The 19105-nt window shown below is 44.0% G+C and overlaps 1 protein-coding gene across 3 annotated transcripts in view; it reads right to left on the bottom strand.

The window, feature by feature from the left end:
- The window catches only part of RTKN2 (rhotekin 2), a 28512-nt gene extending 26304 nt beyond the window's left edge, over nt 1–2208 (bottom strand). The window contains exons 1-2 of one of the 3 annotated variants that reach the window (XM_028729365.2): nt 1872–2208; nt 303–502 (exon numbers count right to left, since the gene is read on the bottom strand). In XM_028729365.2, coding sequence (XP_028585198.2) covers nt 303–502; nt 1872–1928 — 257 coding nt within the window. In that variant the 5' untranslated portion in view covers nt 1929–2208. Of the gene's footprint in view, nt 1–302; nt 503–1141; nt 1163–1794 lie in introns of those variants that run through there. The other 2 variants (XM_028729366.2, XM_077930548.1) reach the window with 2 other exon arrangements.
- Nucleotides 2209–19105: the final 16897 nt, after the last annotated feature.

Below are 19105 nucleotides of genomic sequence, written 5' to 3'. Positions count from 1 at the left end.
CTACTTTTCTTCCCACCAAGAGCAGCAGCTGAAACTGTTCTTAGTCCCTGAATGAGACTAAGGCCAACCGATCATCTGCTGCTTGCAGAAGTTGCACCTGTCTTTCAACTTCAGCAGCAGACACATTTGTGAGCATCTGTTGCATCACAGCAATTAAGTCAGTAATATTTTCATTAAAAACCCAATGTCTGAAGAACATTGGTTGGTGAGTAGTTACCCCATGCTGAATTACAGGCCATTACTGTAATAGTGAGTGATTAGCGGGGAATGCTTGCTAGAAAACTCTTGAGATTACTACTGACCGCACTGTGGTTCTCTTCATGGTTGATTCTCCTGTCTGTTTCTGTAATTCTGTCCTGTAGGCAAGGATGCGAGCATTGCAAACCATCAGATTCTTAACTGCATGCAATATTTGGTCCTTTTGTGTGCTCACAGCAAGCAGCTTACAAATTCCTTCTCGCATTCTCGTTTCAAAGTCAATTTTCTCTTGAATGCTGCCACCCTAAACACCAAAACACAATGGAGTTGTCAGATAAATCTCAAATGACATAATTATGATTTATTGGAGGGGAATAAAGTGGCTAAACCAGGAACAACAGATGACAGGAACTACAACCCTCATCAGCCTCCTTAGCCAACAGTAAAGTATGGTGGGAACTAGTGTAGTTCATCAACACCTGTAGGGTATCAAGTTAACTTATCCTTACACTAGGAGGTGTAGATTTTTATTTCATATTCAGTTCTGCAATGGGGTTAGAGAAAGATGTTTCAATCTACATTCCAAGGATCCTGAAGAAGATGAGGGGACATACTTCTCTAAAAGGCAATTTGCCCACTGCCCATTGGCTGCGTTAAGACTCTCAGCCCAAAAGGCCTGGCTAGAGTGCAAGGGGTGACCAGAGTCCTACAACCAGAGAGCCAGCATCACACAGGGAGCCTATGCCATGGCTCAAGGGATCCTTTGAGGACTACTTGGGTGCAGTAAATTCTGAGGGGCAGGTGCCCTTCCTGACAACCCTTCTAAGACTGTACCCTGCAAACAAAGGGGGCCTTCATTTCATCGATGAGAGTTTCAGCGCTAAGTAAGGCAGCTTTGCTTAAGGTGCAGCCTGCCGAAGAGTAAAACGATGGGACTGCTCACTATTGGGTGGCATTCTGGTCGGTCTAAACGGAGGGGCTTTCCTTTATCTGGCCGGCAAAAAAAAAAGAGGGTGGCAGGAGGGGACCCTTCATCCCTTCCCCGTCCCTGCTCCGCTACACCACTGAAAGGGGGCAAAAAGTGGTGTGGGGGTGTCCTTGAAGAAAACCCGCCCAAGCCAAAATCCGAGAGAGTCTCCAAAGCGGGGAGAGTTGAACTTTAATACCTCATCCCTAGTCCGTTTCCAAATGTTTAGCTTCTGGGGCTAAAAGGGCGATGGGCGCCCGGTTCCTGCCTTCTCCTGGCGCTTTAGAGACGAAGTCCATGTCGCCTTCTTCTCTCCTCCCCTGCTTAGTATTTACAGTGGTACCTCGGGTTACATACGCTTCAGGTTTCATACGCTTCAGGTTACAGACTCCACTAACCCAGAAATAGTGCTTCAGGTTAAGAACTTTGCTTCAGGATGAGGACAGAAATCGTGCAGCAGCGGCGCAGCAGCAGCAGGAGGCCCCATTAGCTAAAGTGGTGCTTCAGGTTAAGAACAGTTTCAGGTTAAGAACGGACCTCCGGAACGAATTAAGTCCTTAACCCGAGGTACCACTGTACTTGATACAGCATGCAAGGAGGACGGGAAGGAGAGAGAAAGAGAGACAAACCTCCCAAATAACAGCAACGCGCGTTTGCTCTCCGCCCCCCCAAAAAGGCGGGGAGGCGAACGGCCTCTGCTGCTCACCTGGCCCTCCTTCACCTGCTGCTCGTCGGCAGCGCGGCCTGCTCCGCACCGCCTCATCGCCTTTCCCGCCTCGGCTATGGCCACCGCCGCCGCCGCCTCCTCAGAGCCGCCGCAGTTCAAACTTCCCGCTCCGCCTCCTTCGCCGCTGCTCCGGCCCAACGGCAGCGCGGGGCCCGCCTTTTCCTCCGCCTCCTTCTCCTCGTCCCGCCTCGGCCGCGGCTCCTCGTCAGAAGGCTGCGCTCGCCTGGCGGCCCTTGAGGCGAATGGCTGCCTAGCGTCGCGTTGTTGTTCAGGCGCCTGTTCAGCCAACAGCCCCCGCTTTGCTTTATAGCCAGGACTGACCTCCGTAGATAGAAGCCCTGTTCGCTCACGTTCAGCTCTCTTGACTGAAATAGGTTGTGGGAAACAATGAAGAGAGGGCGCCGCGGAGCATGTGCAGAATGTTCTTCCTCCAACCAGCGCCACGAAGTAGCCGCCGTGCCACTGCTAGCTATAATCATAATCATTTTAAATTATGTTTTCCTCGTCCACTTCACTGGGTTGCCCCAGCCACTCTGGGCGGCTTATACAGTATAAAAGCATAATAAAACATCACACATTAAAAAGCTATACGGGGCTGCCTTCAGCTCGGCTAGTACTGCCTGGGACTTCGCTTCAGGAGCACAACTTGCCAGGGCTCAATGAATGGCACTGTGTTGCCTGGTGCCCTCCAGATGTTGTGAACTATAGTTTCCAAAAGTCCCAGCCAGCATTGCCAGTGATCAGGGGTGGGTGGGAGTTGTCCAAAACATCTGGAGGGCCCCCAGACCTATCTCCCAGGATGTGTGGATAAAAGGGAGAGCCAGGTACACTGCTTTGGACTCCTTCGAAGGCAGGTTATAAATGTAGCCAATGCCCACATACTGGTTTTCATTCTCTTTTCTGAGTGCAATTCACAGTGCCAATCCTTGTTTTTAAAGCCCCTAAAGGGCTTGGGACCTGAGGAACTGCTTATATACACATATGCCTGTGTGCAGCCGTGCACTGCTATCATCCAGAGACCCTTCTAGTCCCTTTGGCATCTGAAATGAGACAAGTTAGTCTTCTAGGTTCCTGTTTGTGCAGTGCTCCCCTGAGGCCAGTTTGGCCACCAATCTGATGTCTTTTAGGGGCTGGGCGAATAACTTTTTCATTTCGCCAGATTTTATCACCACTTACCATCTGATGGAGTTTTAGCTTCTACAAGGATTCCATTGGGATTGCCTTTGGATGTTACCTCACCGATCTTTGTCGTTTTATTACTACATGCTTAATGCAATTTGTTATGCAATGTTTTTGAGGGGTTTTTTTTTGCTGAAGGGCAGTACAGAAAACATATTTTAACTGTGAGTGTGCTGCCCTGTACCACAGATTTTCCTTGACCCATTGCACCTTCGGAGACCCCCAAATACAGTTGTGAGGTGTATCTGGTTTAGGAGGTATTGCAATGAGAAAAGGCTCGTCTGCCTAATATATACTTCTCCATAGAGCTGTTTGACACACTAAAGCCTTGTCACAAAAAATAGCCACTTTGGCTGTCATCCTATGCACATTTACACAGGAGTAAGACCAATAGAACACAGTTGCACTTTTCAGCAATCTTAACCGTGCCATCTTTTTTATTAGAAATACAATATGAAGATATTGAGAGGGCTTGAATGTTTTTAGGACTGCAGTTCTAAACTTCCCTAAGCTGGGAGCTATGCTTACTGAAGTCAGTGTGACCTATTTGCAAATAAACGTATAGGAGCAAGTGAAACATAGTAAATCATTTGACTAAAGTTTTGGCCAGGTACTACCGGTATATAGCAAACTGATATTCTTACACACACACACAGCAGCAGCCACACATACTGCGTTGTTGGAGCTGGAAGCAAACATCTGTAATAAAAAAAGATCCTGGGAAATAAGCCTGGGAAACCTGGTACATCTAATAAGGCAAATTATGAGAAGGCAGTTTATTAACCGCACCAAACAGAAGAGAGAAAAGGCACTGAAACTGAAAAATCACAACCTGTTTGTCCATAACACTCTGTAAAATTTGTTACGGTATATAGAACTGTGGGTGCTGTGTGGGTCACAAAGGTAAATATTGTTCAAACGTTTCTGTGTCATATTAACTTTTCTGATCTTTAAACATTTAGCTTGATTAAAAATTGAGCTCAGTTAAACAGAGCAGTCAAATCTATATATATATTTCCAGGGCAACAAATCTATATACTGTGATGGCAACCATCTTCAGTGGCTTTAAGAGGGAATGGCTACTAGTCATTATGGTGAGGGACCTCCATACACACTGCCCAGGCTTCAGTGCTGGATTTATGTATAGGCTAAGTAGGCTGAAGTCTAGGGCCTCTAAATCTAGGTGGCCTTGCCAGCCAGCCCGCTCCCCAGCGGGCAGTCTCCCCTCTCCCAAAATTGCAAACCCAAGACTTCATGTGAGGGCAGGGCAACTCGGGCCTGTCAGGCTTGCGCCCTAGATCTCTGCAGCTACAGCAGGCACTGTCTCTCAAACACCAACAAACACCCCCTTTCTCTTTGATGGGAGGTGTAGCGCCTCTGAATAAAAGACATTGGGGAACAATGGCGGGAAAGGGCAGTTGCCCCATGTCCTGCTTGTGCGCTTCCCAGAGGCATCTAATTGGCCACTAGAAGAAGCAGGAGGCTGGACTGGATAGGCCTCAGGTCTCATCCTGTAGGACACTTCTGAGTTCTTATGACTGCTCCAGAAAACTAATTTCAGCCTCCTGAGGATTAGACGCAAAAAGACCAGCCCTTTTTGATGGGAAAGATGGAACACGGAGAGAGCAGAAATAGACAAGCATAACTCTGTGGGCGTTATCAAAAATTTGTCAAAAGAGAGTAATAAATCATTACTAAAGAATTTTTTAAATTGTAATGACAGCCATATGTACATGGAAATTTATTTTCTCATTATTAATCCATCAGTACTCAATCAGGCAAACTTTCATTGCTTTGTATTTTCCCCAGGGTACATTTATCTGGAAGCTGTTGAGAAGCTGTCAGAAGATAGGAACAGTATAGAGAAAACCAGTATTAAAATTTACAACCGTTTATTTTGTTGCTGAAAAACTCCAGGTTTTTTTGAGTTTTGTTTTTGCTTCCTGCCTTATTAAAATGCCACAGGACTGTTCTTTGGCTGCTTCTATAAACTGATGTGTGTTGTGAATAAAGGCATAATACGATGCTTTGTACATTTGTGTAATGGGAATGCCATAACGAGACAAAATACACCCCAAAGTGAACATGCAATGCCAGGCCTTCATTAAGGAGACATTGCTAGTGCAGTTGTATGCATGTCTACTCAAAAGTACATCTCACTGAGTTCAATGGTGTTTACCATTAAGTGGGGTACATGATTGCAGACTCACCTGACCTGTGGATGACTCCCATTGAATTCAGTGTGGGTTTACTGATTGCACTGTAAGCCTATAATACTTTATTCCAAGTAGATGGATTCTGAATCATAAAAATAACTGGCATTTTTTAAGAATGGCATTTCTGGACATCTTGATTTCTGCATAATAAAAACATTTGCTGTGATATTGATGCCCAAATGTTAGTCTTATTTACAATCTGTGGTTTGTGTTTACTCATTCTGAACGCAGATACATCACTAGTTACTTTAATGATGTCTCTGTGCTTGCCCTATGGGAGAAGAGTCCCCTGCTCTTCCCTCCAAACTACTGCTTTTAATGCATAATATTTTCCTGCGCTGGAGCTGCTGAAGTCACCATTGTTCAGGAGCTGGCAACCCCAGTGATCTGCACACATAAGAGCAAAAAAACAACAGTACAAAAACATTTGAAAATCCTTCATTCTCCTCACACCTGCCCCAATTGATAATGTATATTTTATAAGTTAGTTAGATAATTACTTATTATTTATTGTATAACCTGCATCATGTCAAGGGCCCAGGGTGGATAACAATATTAATTTTTGAAGTCCAATTACAAAATATTAAGCATTGTCTCAAGGGCCTAGGGTGGATAACAATATTAATTTTAAAAACTCCAGTTACAAAATATTAAGCACCATCTCAATGGCCCAGGGTGGATAACAATATTAATGCTTAAAAGTCCAATTACAAAATATTAATCCCACTTGTTGCTTTATTCTTCTACAGATGTGAAGGCCTGGGGGGGGAATTGAAAAATAGGTGAGGAAACCACTGCCTCCCCCATGTTTCTTCTCTCCCTATTTGTTTCTGAAAAGATGTGGGTGGAGTGGAGCTGTTCCCCCACCCATCCATTGAATCTTCCCAATCCCCAGGTCTTCACATCTCTGTTCCTCCCTAATCTCCAGCCACCCAAACCCAATCTGAACAAAGGTGACCTACACCACTTTTAGTACAGTAGATGGCCACATTCCGCTTTTGATGAATCAGAGGAGCAGAATTGTGAAGCTGAGGGGCAATCACCAAAGATGATTGAAATATACTCGGAGTCGAGTGTGAATTTCATGCTCTTTATTCAGCTCGTAGTAGCAATGAATAAAACTTTCCCCAAAACATCTAGCTATATATACATTATTTACACAATGGGCCCTGCGTGATTGGCTAATTCTGGGCTGCTCCTGCAGGCCAATCAGGTTGCTGATTCACTTCCACCTGGAGCTGGATTGGGTGGCTCCTGCAGACCAATCAGACTGCTGCATTCTGGATCCTATTGTTCTAAGATTCAGCTCAGTACATAACAATACAGTGGTACCTCTGGTTGCGAATAGGATCCATTCCAGAGCCCCCTTCGCATCCAGAAGCGAACGCAACCCGCGTCCATGGGTCACAATTTCCCGCTTCTGCGCATGCGCGTGACGCCATTTTGACCGTCTTCGCATGCGCAAGCGGCAAAACCCGGAAGTAACGTGTTCCGTTACTTCCGGGTCGCTGCAGCGCGCAATCCGAAAATACTTATCCCGAAGCTGCTTCAACCCGAGGTATGACTGTAATATATTTTCCCTTGTGGTCTTGGCTCAGAGCACAGATGGCAGACATGATGAGACAACATTCTTGATTGATCTTGGGAGCAGGAGTGAAATTAGGCTTTATTTCACCTGGGTCCAAGACCAAGTTTGACACCCCCACACCCTCCCACACACATTTGCGTTCACACACACACAGTCTGAGAGCCTCAATGGCGCCCGTCTGGAGGCTTCACCCAGGGCGGAAAAACCCCTGGTTGGCTCCCCCATAGCTACGGCACTCTTCATGGGTCATCATACTGGGGGGCATAGAAGTTCTAACTACAGATTTAAGCCCATCCCCAACTCTTTATTATGGGCCGAAACCAGCAGGGCTAGTTTAGTCTAACTAGCTGGTTGTAATCATCCTTTCTGTTCATGATCCAGTCATATACATCAGAATGGTACTTACAATGGAGCCTCTTTTGTTTCTGAGGCATCTAGCATTTAAAGGGGAGAGAAGTCCACCCCCAGCAGGTACCCTCTATCCCTAAAGATTCTGGCCAAGGTGTGTGACATTGTCCTGCCACCTGTTTCTGGGGAGACAGCCTCTTCTTTCTCCTTCCTTCTATGCATCTTGATCGTTTCCTCTCTCCCAGTGCACACTAATAGAGGGAGGAAGAAGAGACTGGAAATCCAGAAAGGGCGGGGGGCGGGAAAGGGCCTGGGCTTTAAATTTCCAAATCCCAGATATTTCTGAATTTCCACACTACTAGTATAATCAAGTTGGATATGAGCATAATAATGTTTTCCTGCTTGTGAGCGCAAGTGACAGCAGACAGTCCTGCCAAGCAGCAAATTCACTCCCATGCATCAGATTCCCAGAGCAAGAGCGCTCATCATTTGTTCCCTCTCCACTCCCTGGTTTGAAGAATAGGATTGACACAGTTATTCTGTAGGGTGGAGCTGGCCTCAATCACCAGGCCCATTGGGAGACCAACTCTGTGTTCCAAAGATGTCTGCAAACATGAGATGGAGGCAGGCAACATTATCAACCACGCCATGTGGGAATCTCTTGCTGATGACCACAGTGCCCAGAGACTGCAGGGAGTCAGGTTGTGCCTCCATACCAGAGGAGGAATGACCACTGAGAGGAGTGTAGAGAGAAGAAAAGCCATGGTGCATCTACAGCAGCACAACCAGACGCTTTCACCTGCCCCAGCTGCAACAAAACATGTCTCTCCCGCATCGGTCTCCACAGCTGCTGCAACTTCCAACAGTTTGACTTCACCCCCAAAGGGACAAAACTGCTGTGTTTACATTGAATAGGATGCTAGAGTATCCCTGCCTGCTCATGTCACTCTGCCTGTGCCCTGTCAGAATTAGGATTAAATCCAAACGCCAACTGGTTTGTGGCATAGCTGTCAACCATCCCTTATTTGGCGGGAAACTCCCTTATCCCAGCGCTGTGTCCCGCTGCTGTCCCTTATTGATGATGTCCCTTAAATTTCCCGGGTTTCAAAGGAAGCAGCTCCTCTCCCTTCCTCCTTGCCAGCCAGGGAGGAGGGAGGCTCCAACTGTGTTGCTTGGCTGCGTTGCTCACCCAATAAGGAGTCTAAGAACAACTGGGGGGTGGAGCTTGCATGCCTTGTGCTGATCAAATCAGCCGCGTTGCCTGGGGACTCGCCTTTGCTCAGCGCTTCCCAGCGGAGAGGTGACGGTGGTTTTCCTTGCTGCATCCCCTTTGCCGGGTTGGTGCTCTGTGGGAACCACCGCTTGAGGCTTCGTTTGGCTGCTAGCCGGGGTTTCTGCCTTTGGCTCGAAGGGGCTCAGAAGTTGAACATACCTGTGCCCCTTGGAAAATCCCTTATTTTGGCTACTGATTCCTTATTTTCGAGGCTGCTGGTCCCTTATTTTCAAATCTGTAAGTTGACAGCTATGGTTTGTGGCTGCGGCAGTTAATCATCCATTGTGAAGACGCAGCTATGAGAGCAAAGCACATTTTGATGCAATCTTTCCATTTTGTTTTTCTCCCCCTTGGTTCTCAAGGGAGCCTAGATTACAGCAAAGGCAACAAGCTTTGAGTTGTGAGGAAATACAGGAGGAAATAGTGCCAAACCAGCAGACCATCGGGTATATGGAGTTCTTAATCTCCCAAGTCTCATGAGCAGCCAGATGTGGCTAATCAAACGTGTCTTCCTTTGAATTTCTGTGTCCCCCCACCCACCACCCACTTTTTTTTTTACTTTCCCCACCTGGCACACTGCAAAATACACAAAAGTTAGCTGCCCAAACATCTCTGTTTATTGTGGAAATGAATCTGGCGACATACGGACTTGATTGCGGAGCAGAAAATTCTGCGCTCCAGTATCCTCACTAGAGAGCAAGGGACAGAGAAGAAGCAAAATGACCGTCCCTGATCAGAACAAATATTTCTTCAGAAATTCCTGTTCAATTAACTGGCTGAAATGTGGACTTCACTTGAATTCAAGTCAGATTTTCGTGTTGGGGGGGGGGGAATCGCCTCCTGCTTTTAGTGGGTGTTTTTTAATGGTATTTGAAGTCTTTAATATTTAATTGCATCACTACGCCTTTCTAAGCAGGAATGCATTTCTAGCTCTTTGAACCTTTTTTTGGAAAGGAATTTGCTCTGCACATTAAAAGGAGAGATGCCAGTTGACAGCGTCTGCTGATGTTTTCCCAGGACATATTTTCACATGAAACTGTAAGAGTGAATCAGATCAAACGGCAGCAAAGCAGATGCCAGAAAAAGGAATGCTAATGAAAGCCACCACTTCAGGATGCGTTGACGTTGCACTGTGAGGGCAAACGCTTGGGTACCTCTATAGTACTCGCATAGTTTTCCCACTAAACTTGCACGGTGCTGCTTTCGTATATCGATTGCTTTCAGTGCTTATGGATGATTATTTTATTGATTTTTCCATTATAACTGCCTAAAGGGACCCAGTTGATTGCATGCAAATGCCTAAAAGTGTAGAAGCAAAAATATTTGGCATCATTGTTCAGAGGCGTTTTATCAGAAGCCATTCGTCAATGGAAGTCAATAAATAAAGAGGAACGAGTGCTGAAAAACTGGAGGTGGCTAACAGCGCAACCTTAAGCTCCTAAAATCCACATTGCTGGAGGGAATTAGGATGAGGCAGAAGTATCTCTTCATCCGGCTCTGTTGGTGGGGTGCTTCCGCCAGTAGTGGCCAGCATATGAACCCAAAATGAGGCAAGGGGAAGCCATTTGCCTCAGGCGGCAGGTTTGACCCCCTCCCCACCTTGGTGCTGCCACCACTGCCACAGCACCATTGCCCTCAGTGTTATGTACTGAAGTTCTCACCCTGGGCCAGCAGGGGGATACTGTAGATAGTTTTCACACAGGTCCGCATATGCAAATAAGGAATTGAAAGTGACGTTCAGTGATTGGATAGTTACAGAAAGTTGTTACTGTTGTTTTGTAGTTGAGCTCTATATAAGCAGGTTGGCTATATAAGCAGGTCCAGTTCTGTTCTGGCCTGTGAATAAACAAGAGCTGTTTGAAGAATCGCTGTGTCATCTGATATGTTCACCCACAACTTAACACTCACCACTGTGCCAGCTGCGCCCTTGTGGTGGAAGTGTAGCCGCAGCTGCAGGTAAGCGGGCAGTTGTGGTGGCAAGGCTGGTGGCAGCAGAGGTGTGACAGCAGGGGCAGGAAGGGGGACACATTGTGAGGACAGGGGTAGTATCAGAGTGTTTTGCCTACAGTGGCAAAGCATCTCAGGCTGGCTCTGAGGAGGAGGAACAAGGGTGACCATGAATGCACTGGATCCTCTTTTTAAAAAATAAAATTATATTAAAGCTTTTCCATACTTGAATGAAATAAAAGAAACTCATCTAAATAAAAATAAAAGCAAAGGGATAAAGAGAAACAGTCACAGAAAAGAAACTATTCACTCTAAAACGATTCTCAACTCATCTACTTTCCATTAGGCAATATTTCCCCAATCTTCGGACTGAAATGGGTTAATTCAGTTTTCTTTTGGCCCAGAAATGGAAACAAGAGGAGATACCGACAATAGAAGACTGGAGACTGAAGCTGACTGACTATGCAGAATTGGACAGATTAACCGGAAAAATTAGATATCTTCAAGACCAAAAGTTCATCGAGGACTGGGGGAAATTTGTTGAATATCTGAAAAGAACATGTGAAGTGCAAACAACACTGGTGGGATTTGAAGAAGCACTGTGAAAACAGAGATATATTGTTAAAAAAACAAATAGGAGTGGGAGGGAAGTTTAATGGCAATATAAACAGAGAAATGTGTAAACTGAGAAATAATTATGGATGATTGTCAGAGAAGCCGAAGGAAGTCTAAAAAGAATCAAATTTGTGAAAATTTGGCATAATTGTATTTTTGTGTTGGAAAATAATAAAAATTATTTATAAATAATGGGGGGGGGGGAATTCAATTTTCTTTTTACAGAAAAAGTCCAAAGGGAGTTTTCTCATTATTATTATTACCGGTAACAAATGTCAGCAATAGTTATCCTCTCATCGAACATATCAGCTTCGTCTCCAGTTTCTTCAGCAACCATTCCTCCATATTAAACCATAATAAGACTTTCCACTAGATCCTGAGTTGATCCTTTTCCTGGTAAGGGGTGAAACCTGGTCTCCTCTGCTGTGCCAGCCTCCCATGCCTCCCTGGGCCCTCTTTGCATTGCTTTGCCAGGCTGAAGTCCTGCACCCACTTAGTCAGGAATAATTCCCACAGATCTGAATGGGGCTTGCTTTTGAGCGGACTCATAGAACTTTGGTCTCCAGTTGGTGAGTCCAGACCCACTAGCAGGTAGTGCCTTCGATTTCTTTCACTCACCATACAAATACATGGTTAGAAAAAGAGAAAAGAAGCGAGTCCCTCAGCGCATGCTTGGGTTAAAGGTTGATCCTGGTTCTGAATATGTTGAAGGCTCCTGGTGTAGAGATTGCACTGTAAGAGATCAATCCTGCATGAATTTATCCGCAAGTAACTTCTCAGCAACACAGAATTTTGTTGTCGTATTGAGGTTTCGGGGTTGCAGTGCTATAAATCTTACACTAGCAATCCTGTTGGAATCAGAGAACTGCCTGAAGACTGCAAGTTTGCGTGCAGGGCGTGTATGGCAGGGGGAGATACAGGAACAGGCTGTCAAAAAGAAATATTGTTCAGTGGGTAATTGGGTGAAATGTATGCCAGGGCAGAGAATCAATGCAAGGCTCACACACCACTTTTTAGATCTCCTTTAAGCTTTTGGGAGGCTTAAGTCAGATATATGTTGTATGTGTGGACCTGTAATTGACCCCTGCCTAGACAGAAGTAAATTCCACCCTCCTGCCCTTCAGTTGTTTTGATTCTGTCTGCCGTGATCTTTATGCATCATAAATAACGGTCCTGATTTCACGGGAAAGAATGGAAGTTTTTATTCACTGCAGAGGAAGCTTCCTGTTCCCTTGGCCTAACTTTTTTCCTCGGTTGCATGTACTCTTAAATGTTGAGCACTAATGCCAGTCTCAGCCAGCTCCGCAGCATTAAAAAGTTGCACCAGCAACAACAACCAAACAGCAGAGCTGAAGACACAGTTAAGAGCTGTTTGACAGTGCAATGGACTCCCTTGGGAGGTGGCAGAGGTTGGATGGCCATCTGTCATGGATGCTTTAGTTGAGATTCCTTCATTGCAGGGGGTTGGACTAGATGACCCTCAGGGTCCTTTCCAATTCTATGATCCTATGATGTGTGTGTGTGTTTTAGGGTATTGTGTTGTATGTCCATCTCATTGCCTGTGATCTGAAAGAGGTCCCCTCCCCACTGACCTACAACCTAACATAATTAATATAAAACTTAAAAATCAAATCAAATTTAAATTAATATGCTTTGAGGCAAAATGAATAGCCTTTCATATCAAAAGGCAGGATTTCTTCTTTTTTTATATTCTTTATTGAAATATAAAAAGTACAAAATTACAAGTGAACTGAGTAAGGTAAGACACAAAAAAAGAAAAGAAAAGAAATGGTACCCATGTGGAAAACAAAACAGAACAGCAAAAAAAAGGATGCATTACAAAAAAAAATGTTATTGTAGTTCACCAGTCCTTAACCTAATATTGTATTTATAAAAACGCAGGCCTTCCGAGGAAAGAGATAGAGAAAATGGGAGAAAATGGTGTGTGGCACCTGTGACTTTTCTGGAGCTGATACATAGTAGTCCCTCTGTTTTTCTCACCTGAAAGTAATTTCTATAATTTTTGGGTGAACTGAATGGTGGAACTTTGTGAAGTTTTAAAAATTTAATTCCATTTTAGTTATAAATTATATATGCATTCAGGGGTTTCATCACACTCAACTCTGTGTTTGATTGTGGCCATTGCATTTATCGTTTTTAGCTATCTGGAACGTGAAGTTGCTGTTTAAGCTTAAATAATGGTATGGGTCTTAAATTAGACTTACTAGTCAAAGAAATAGGCAAAATCGTAACATGATCAAAGGAAAGAATAAGATTAATGGATCTGTCAGGCTGTGAGCTTTATCTCTTGGCTGATACGAGGGAAATGGAACAAAGGAAAGGTTCTGTGGATAGCCAAGGTTTTACACAAGCTACAGTATGGTACAAAAAATAATAATACTGGTAGGACTTCTCTGCTTTTTTATTATTGTATGACATGCATAAATTCAGTAGGTGAAGCATTTTGTGGTATGCAGATACAGTGGTACCTCGGGTTACATATGCTTCAGGTTACATATGCTTCAGGTTACAGACTCCGCTAACCCAGAAATAGTGCTTCAGGTTAAGAACTTTGCTTCAGGATAAGAACAGAAATCGTGTGGAAGCGGGACAGCGGCAGCAGGAGGCCCCATTAGCTAAAGTGGTGCTTCAGGTTAAGAACAGTTTCAGCTTAAGTACGGACCTCCAGAACGAATTAAGTACTTAACCCGAGGTACCACTGTACAGTGGTGAAGAAAACTCCTGTGCTGAATTTCCTGCTGCTTTGCAGCCATTAAGTTAACAGTACAGGTGCCCTTCTAGGGAAAAAGTTGACAATCCCAACTGCTAGTACTAATGACAACATGCCACATATATCACAGGATATTAGAACCTCAGCTCCAGAATGAGTGCTATGTAAAAATGAATTCCAAGCAGCCAAATTATTTCTGGACCTAAATTGTCAGAATATATGAAACTTCTGGAGTCAGACCATTGGCCCATCCAGCTCTGTATTGTCTGCACTGACTGCCAGCCACTCTCAAGGGTTTCAGGCCTGGGTTTCTCCCAGCCCAACTTGGAGATGATGAGCATTGAACCTGTAATCAAATGCAGGATAAAGCTGTAACAGTGCAACCATATGCATGTCTACACAGATGTAGTCCCTACTGAGCTCAATGGGACTTAATCTTAGGTAAGTGTGTATATGATCACAGGCTAAAGGGCCTAATTATACCAGGAAACATGGCGGGCTTAGAGGACACAACAGCCAGGAACCTTAACAAGAACTTTACCATCCCTCTTAGACAAGAGCAGAAGAGAAGAAACAGCTAACTCTGCCCTAAGTCCATGGCCACCTCAGGTCCAGCCCATATAATGACAGTAGTGGCACCTTGGATTAAGAACTTAATTCGTTCTGGAGGTCCGTTCTTAACCTGAAACTGTTCTTAACCTGAGATACCACTTTAGCTAATGGGCCCTCCCGCTGCGTGATTTCTGTTCTCATCCTGAAGCAAAGTTCTTAACCCGAGGTACTATTTCTGGGTTAGTGGAGTATGTAACCTGAAGTGTCTGTAACCTGAAGCGTCTGTAACCTGAGGTACCACTGTATCCAAATAATATTCCAGAGGGGGCCTCATTGCAGTAAGATCTGCAAGAGAGGCCACGCATTGAAATGTTATCTCACATGGAGGCCAGATTTGCCTCTGTGAGAAGCAGGGCCTTTTCATCATGGCCCCAAGCTTTAGAATGTCAGCAGAAGAGGAGTTTGTTTTCATAGCCAGGTCAAGGCTTCTGCTTTCCAAATGACCTTTGATTAAGAGGTCAACTATCCTCAAACATTTGAAGGGCAGTTGCATAGATGACAGACCAATTTTATTTTCTATTGCTTGAGAGGACAGGGTGCAAACCACTGAGGTCAAATGACAAGGGGCGGGGGGGGGGAGGACTGGACATTGAGAAGAGTTTCTTGAAGGTTGATTGACAGTGGAACAGATTGTTTGACAGTAATGGGTGGGGGTTGCTCTGTGGAGAACAGCCTGGCGGGTTGTCTAGCCAACACCGCCATATTTAGAGGGGACCCACCAAAACCAGCAGGTGCAATTTGTCCCGATCTCCATTGACTTTGATGGGTCTGCTCCCAGTATGACTTCGCTAGATACAACTCAACGACTATGAACTCTTTACAAACACCACACAATATATCGAGCTGGGTGATGCTAGTCAGACAGACCAGGATATAGTACAGTGATACCTCGGGTTACATACGCTTCAGGTTACATAGGCTTCAGGTTACAGACTCCGCTAGCCCCGAAATAGTACCTCAGGTTAAGAACTTTGCTTCAGGATGAGAACAGAAATCGTGCTCCGGCGACGCAGCGGCAGCAGGAGGCCCCATTAGCTAAAGTGGTGCTTCAGGTTAAGAACAGTTTCAGGTTAAGAATGGACCTGCGGAACGAATTAAGTACTTAACCCAAGGTACCACTGTATGTGGAACCATCTAGTGGAGGAAAACTGTTTGTTTGTTTGTTTAAACTTGCAGCTCCGTTCTCAAGGTTAACCCGATCAGCTGAGATCTCTCCGGATTCAGCTGGGGGTAGGTGGGTTGAAAATTACTTTTAAATGGTTGAGAATGCGAGTAAAAGGGGAGTGTTGAGGGCTGGGTAACTACTCTGCATTGCCAGTTCTGTTTTGAGGGTGTTCTGTGCTCTTTCCTCAGCCACAGCCTCCATCAACCGTAGCAAGCTTTTCTATATCCCAACTCTAGTACAGCTTGGTAAATATGCCAAAGAAGTAACGAAACATTTAAACAAGGCCTTCATAAATGGTTTGTTCTTGGCACCCACTCCCCCCCCTTTACTATTTTGTTGTTGTTGTTGTTGTTGTTAAAAAGGATATTAAATGTCTGTAACAAAGCAGTTTTACTGTGGCAAACAGTTACCTATGAGAAGTCATTGTTATTCCTAGTTGGCGAAGAAAGACTGAATGCTGCTGATGTACTTGAACCGACATAACGCCACTAGATTAATAATGCTCTTTCCGTGTGCTACATTTTTGTTGTCTTGACAACAGAAATAATTCAGAAAAGAAGCCTGCTTCTTCCTCTGCTCCCCCCATCCCCATCCCCATTTAGTAAATTGGCTTGAAAATTGAGACGTACTATATGAGCTTTTATAGGTATATAAACACTTAATGCAAATCCACAACAGTTCCCTCTCCTTTGATATAAAAAAAAAAACGGGCCACGTTTAGCCAAACAGCTCTGAATGACAGGAGGGATCCAAACACATACAAGTATATTCCCACCTGTAGTTATTCAAGCTGATTCTCACCTTTATTCGAACTATTTTGAGAGGGAAAGTACTGTGAAAAAAACGAACGCATAAGAGCAGCAATTCTGAAACTTTGTTTCCTTCTGGTTGGTTTGGCCGTTGTGGACCATCACATTTTCTCCTTGTGGCTATCACATGGGAAAGTGATTGAAGGCTTAAAAAAAATTAGACAGCTGCCTCCCCCTCCTCCTCCCCTTTCTGCTGTGGGAGAGAACTGTCCATTATGGCAATTTGTGTTGCTGAAAAGTCAAGATGGTATTCAGTTGAACTTCCAAAAGCAAAACTGTCAAGTGGATAGCCTCTTCAGCATGAAAGGGAAACATCAAGTAAACATTTGGCTCTCCAGCAATCCTCACTATTGTCTTCACCACGGTCTCTGGAATCACCTGGAGCACCAGAAAACCACTCAGACCATGCTAAGAATGACTGCAAGACATATTCCATGCACAGGAAAGGGTGTATCAGCAAGCATCTAATCATACACAATCCAAATTTCACAGATAGAGCTCAGGAAGGTGTTTTAAACTTATACAACCAATTGTATAGATGCATCAGAGTTTTTCTCTATGCTTTGTGACCTCCAACACTTCGTGATTCCCAGCTGGTTTTGCCTCCATCTTCGCACAGGCCTGGCCTAGGACATTTGCCCATTGGCAGCAGCTGAATTTAGCCACCACTAGCTTGCTTTCTGTAATTGATTCACATGAAAGCAGCTGGATAAAAGTGCCCCCTCCCCTGAGATTTGAACCCTGGTTTCTCCCAGGTGCTAATCTGACACTCAAACCACAATACAGCACACCGGCTATTTTGATCTTTTTTTTTTTTTACAGAGATGTGCATAAAGAGTTAATCAGTACCTTATTAGATGTCCAACCTATTATTTATTTCTTTGCCTTATCAGCAGTACACTGAGGTGATTCATCTGAAAGATGGCTCATAGCTCCCTACACTTGAGAGATTAGAGTAGGTTCTAAGATGAAGTCCAAACCTCTTCCTTTGATGTGGCTTTCTGGTGAATCATTTATTGGAGGTAGCCTTAATCACATCAAAGGCCCCTTTATCAGCATCTTCCTGTTTTTCAGCCAAGGTATGCGGCCTATATATGTTGCTCACGAGATATACTACAGCACTCTTAAAAAAACTTTTCAATAGTTCTCTCCCCCGTTGTCTGATGTAAAGTAGCATACAGTTTTGGAGCAACTGCCCCTAGCTATTCACTTTGTTCGGTGCCACTCCACTACCATGATGTTAAATTAAGTTGCAGTTCTGGAGTTATCCCGTGGACCCAGTTTATGGATTTGACTACTGAGGCCATCCCCAGAGAGATGAGGATTTGGCAAAGCTCTCCCCCGCTTTTCCAGGCTTGACTGCTGATGAGCTCCATGGGGGACCTTACCTACGGCAAGTAGGAAAAAAACCACCTCCAAAACCATAATCTTGCGATTCACACAAGCTACCAGAGTCACATTGCACTGAACTGCAAGTACAACACTGCCTGCTGGATTCCATTTAAGGTGATGGTTGGTTGGTTGGTTTTTAACGTTTTAAGCCATACACAGTCTGGGATCAGCCAACATTAGGAAGCATCTCCTTCCCCATAGCCCTGAATGATTGTTAAGATGAAGCATAGAAAACCTGCTGTGTATTCCCTTCCTATGATACATTTCATCTGCACGACAGGACTTTTTCTTCTGTTATGATGCCCGTTTATTGTTGGAGAAGGCAAAGCCCTTTGATAGCCAGGAAGGCGGACACACCAGCAGTCTGGGGTGAATGGTGAGCACAAGAAAACTTTTTTTTAACATACAGCCATAAATACATTTTTAAATATATATATATAAGCTTTAAATCACAGACAAATATATACAGTATAAGCTTTAAATCACAGACAGTCATTCTCTCATTTAGACACCTCTCCTTCTCTTTCTGCAGTTCCTTGTTTATATTTTAATTTACTGCATATCCAAACTACACCAATTTGTTATTTACCCTCTATGTTACTTATATGTTGTTGCTGTTGTTGTTTTTTCTTACTGCAAGTTGTTTACATTAACCCTGCTAACATCTTAATTTGTTTATAATAACTTTGGAAATATACTATAAATGAGTTCCATTCTTTCTTAAAAACTTGATCTTCTTGATTTCTTATTCTTCTTTTGATTTTGCCATTTCTGCATAGTCCATTAATTTCTTTAACCATGCTTCTTTTGTTGGGACATTTTCTTCTTTCCATCCTTGGGCGTATAACATTCTAGCAGCAGGGGTCACATACATAAATACGTTTTTATATTGCTTGGGTAACTCTAATCCAATTATTCCTAAAACCATAAATACAAAATAGGTAAATAAACAATTACTACATAATAATACAATGGAGTGTAAAAGAGTTCACAACCAGTTATACTTGAGCACTTTTCAGTTACCAGACCGAAATATAAATCAGCTTGTGAATATTGTAATATCACACAGTGGTTTTGAAGGAGAGAGGGAGAAAACTGGTCTTGCAGCCAGTTGACAATAACTACCAAAGTCAGTTACCACGAACACCTTAATGCCAGCTAATACTATTGATTACTTATCATGGCTGGGTACTTCACTGAGTGGCACAACTAAAAACCCAAAGTGACTGCTTCAGAACATACCTGGGCACATTTCTGTCAAAGCACATGTTCCTTAAATTAAAATGACAAAATTGATTATCATCTACTTTATTAAATAATAAAAAGCTCCCCTTTAAA

The sequence above is a fragment of the Podarcis muralis genome, chromosome 6 (assembly GCF_964188315.1).
Source record: "Podarcis muralis chromosome 6, rPodMur119.hap1.1, whole genome shotgun sequence".
In the NCBI taxonomy this organism is placed as follows: Eukaryota; Metazoa; Chordata; class Lepidosauria; order Squamata; family Lacertidae; genus Podarcis; species Podarcis muralis.
The sequence above is the reverse complement of the archived record's forward strand: the minus strand, read 5'-3'. Positions and strand labels throughout refer to the sequence as shown.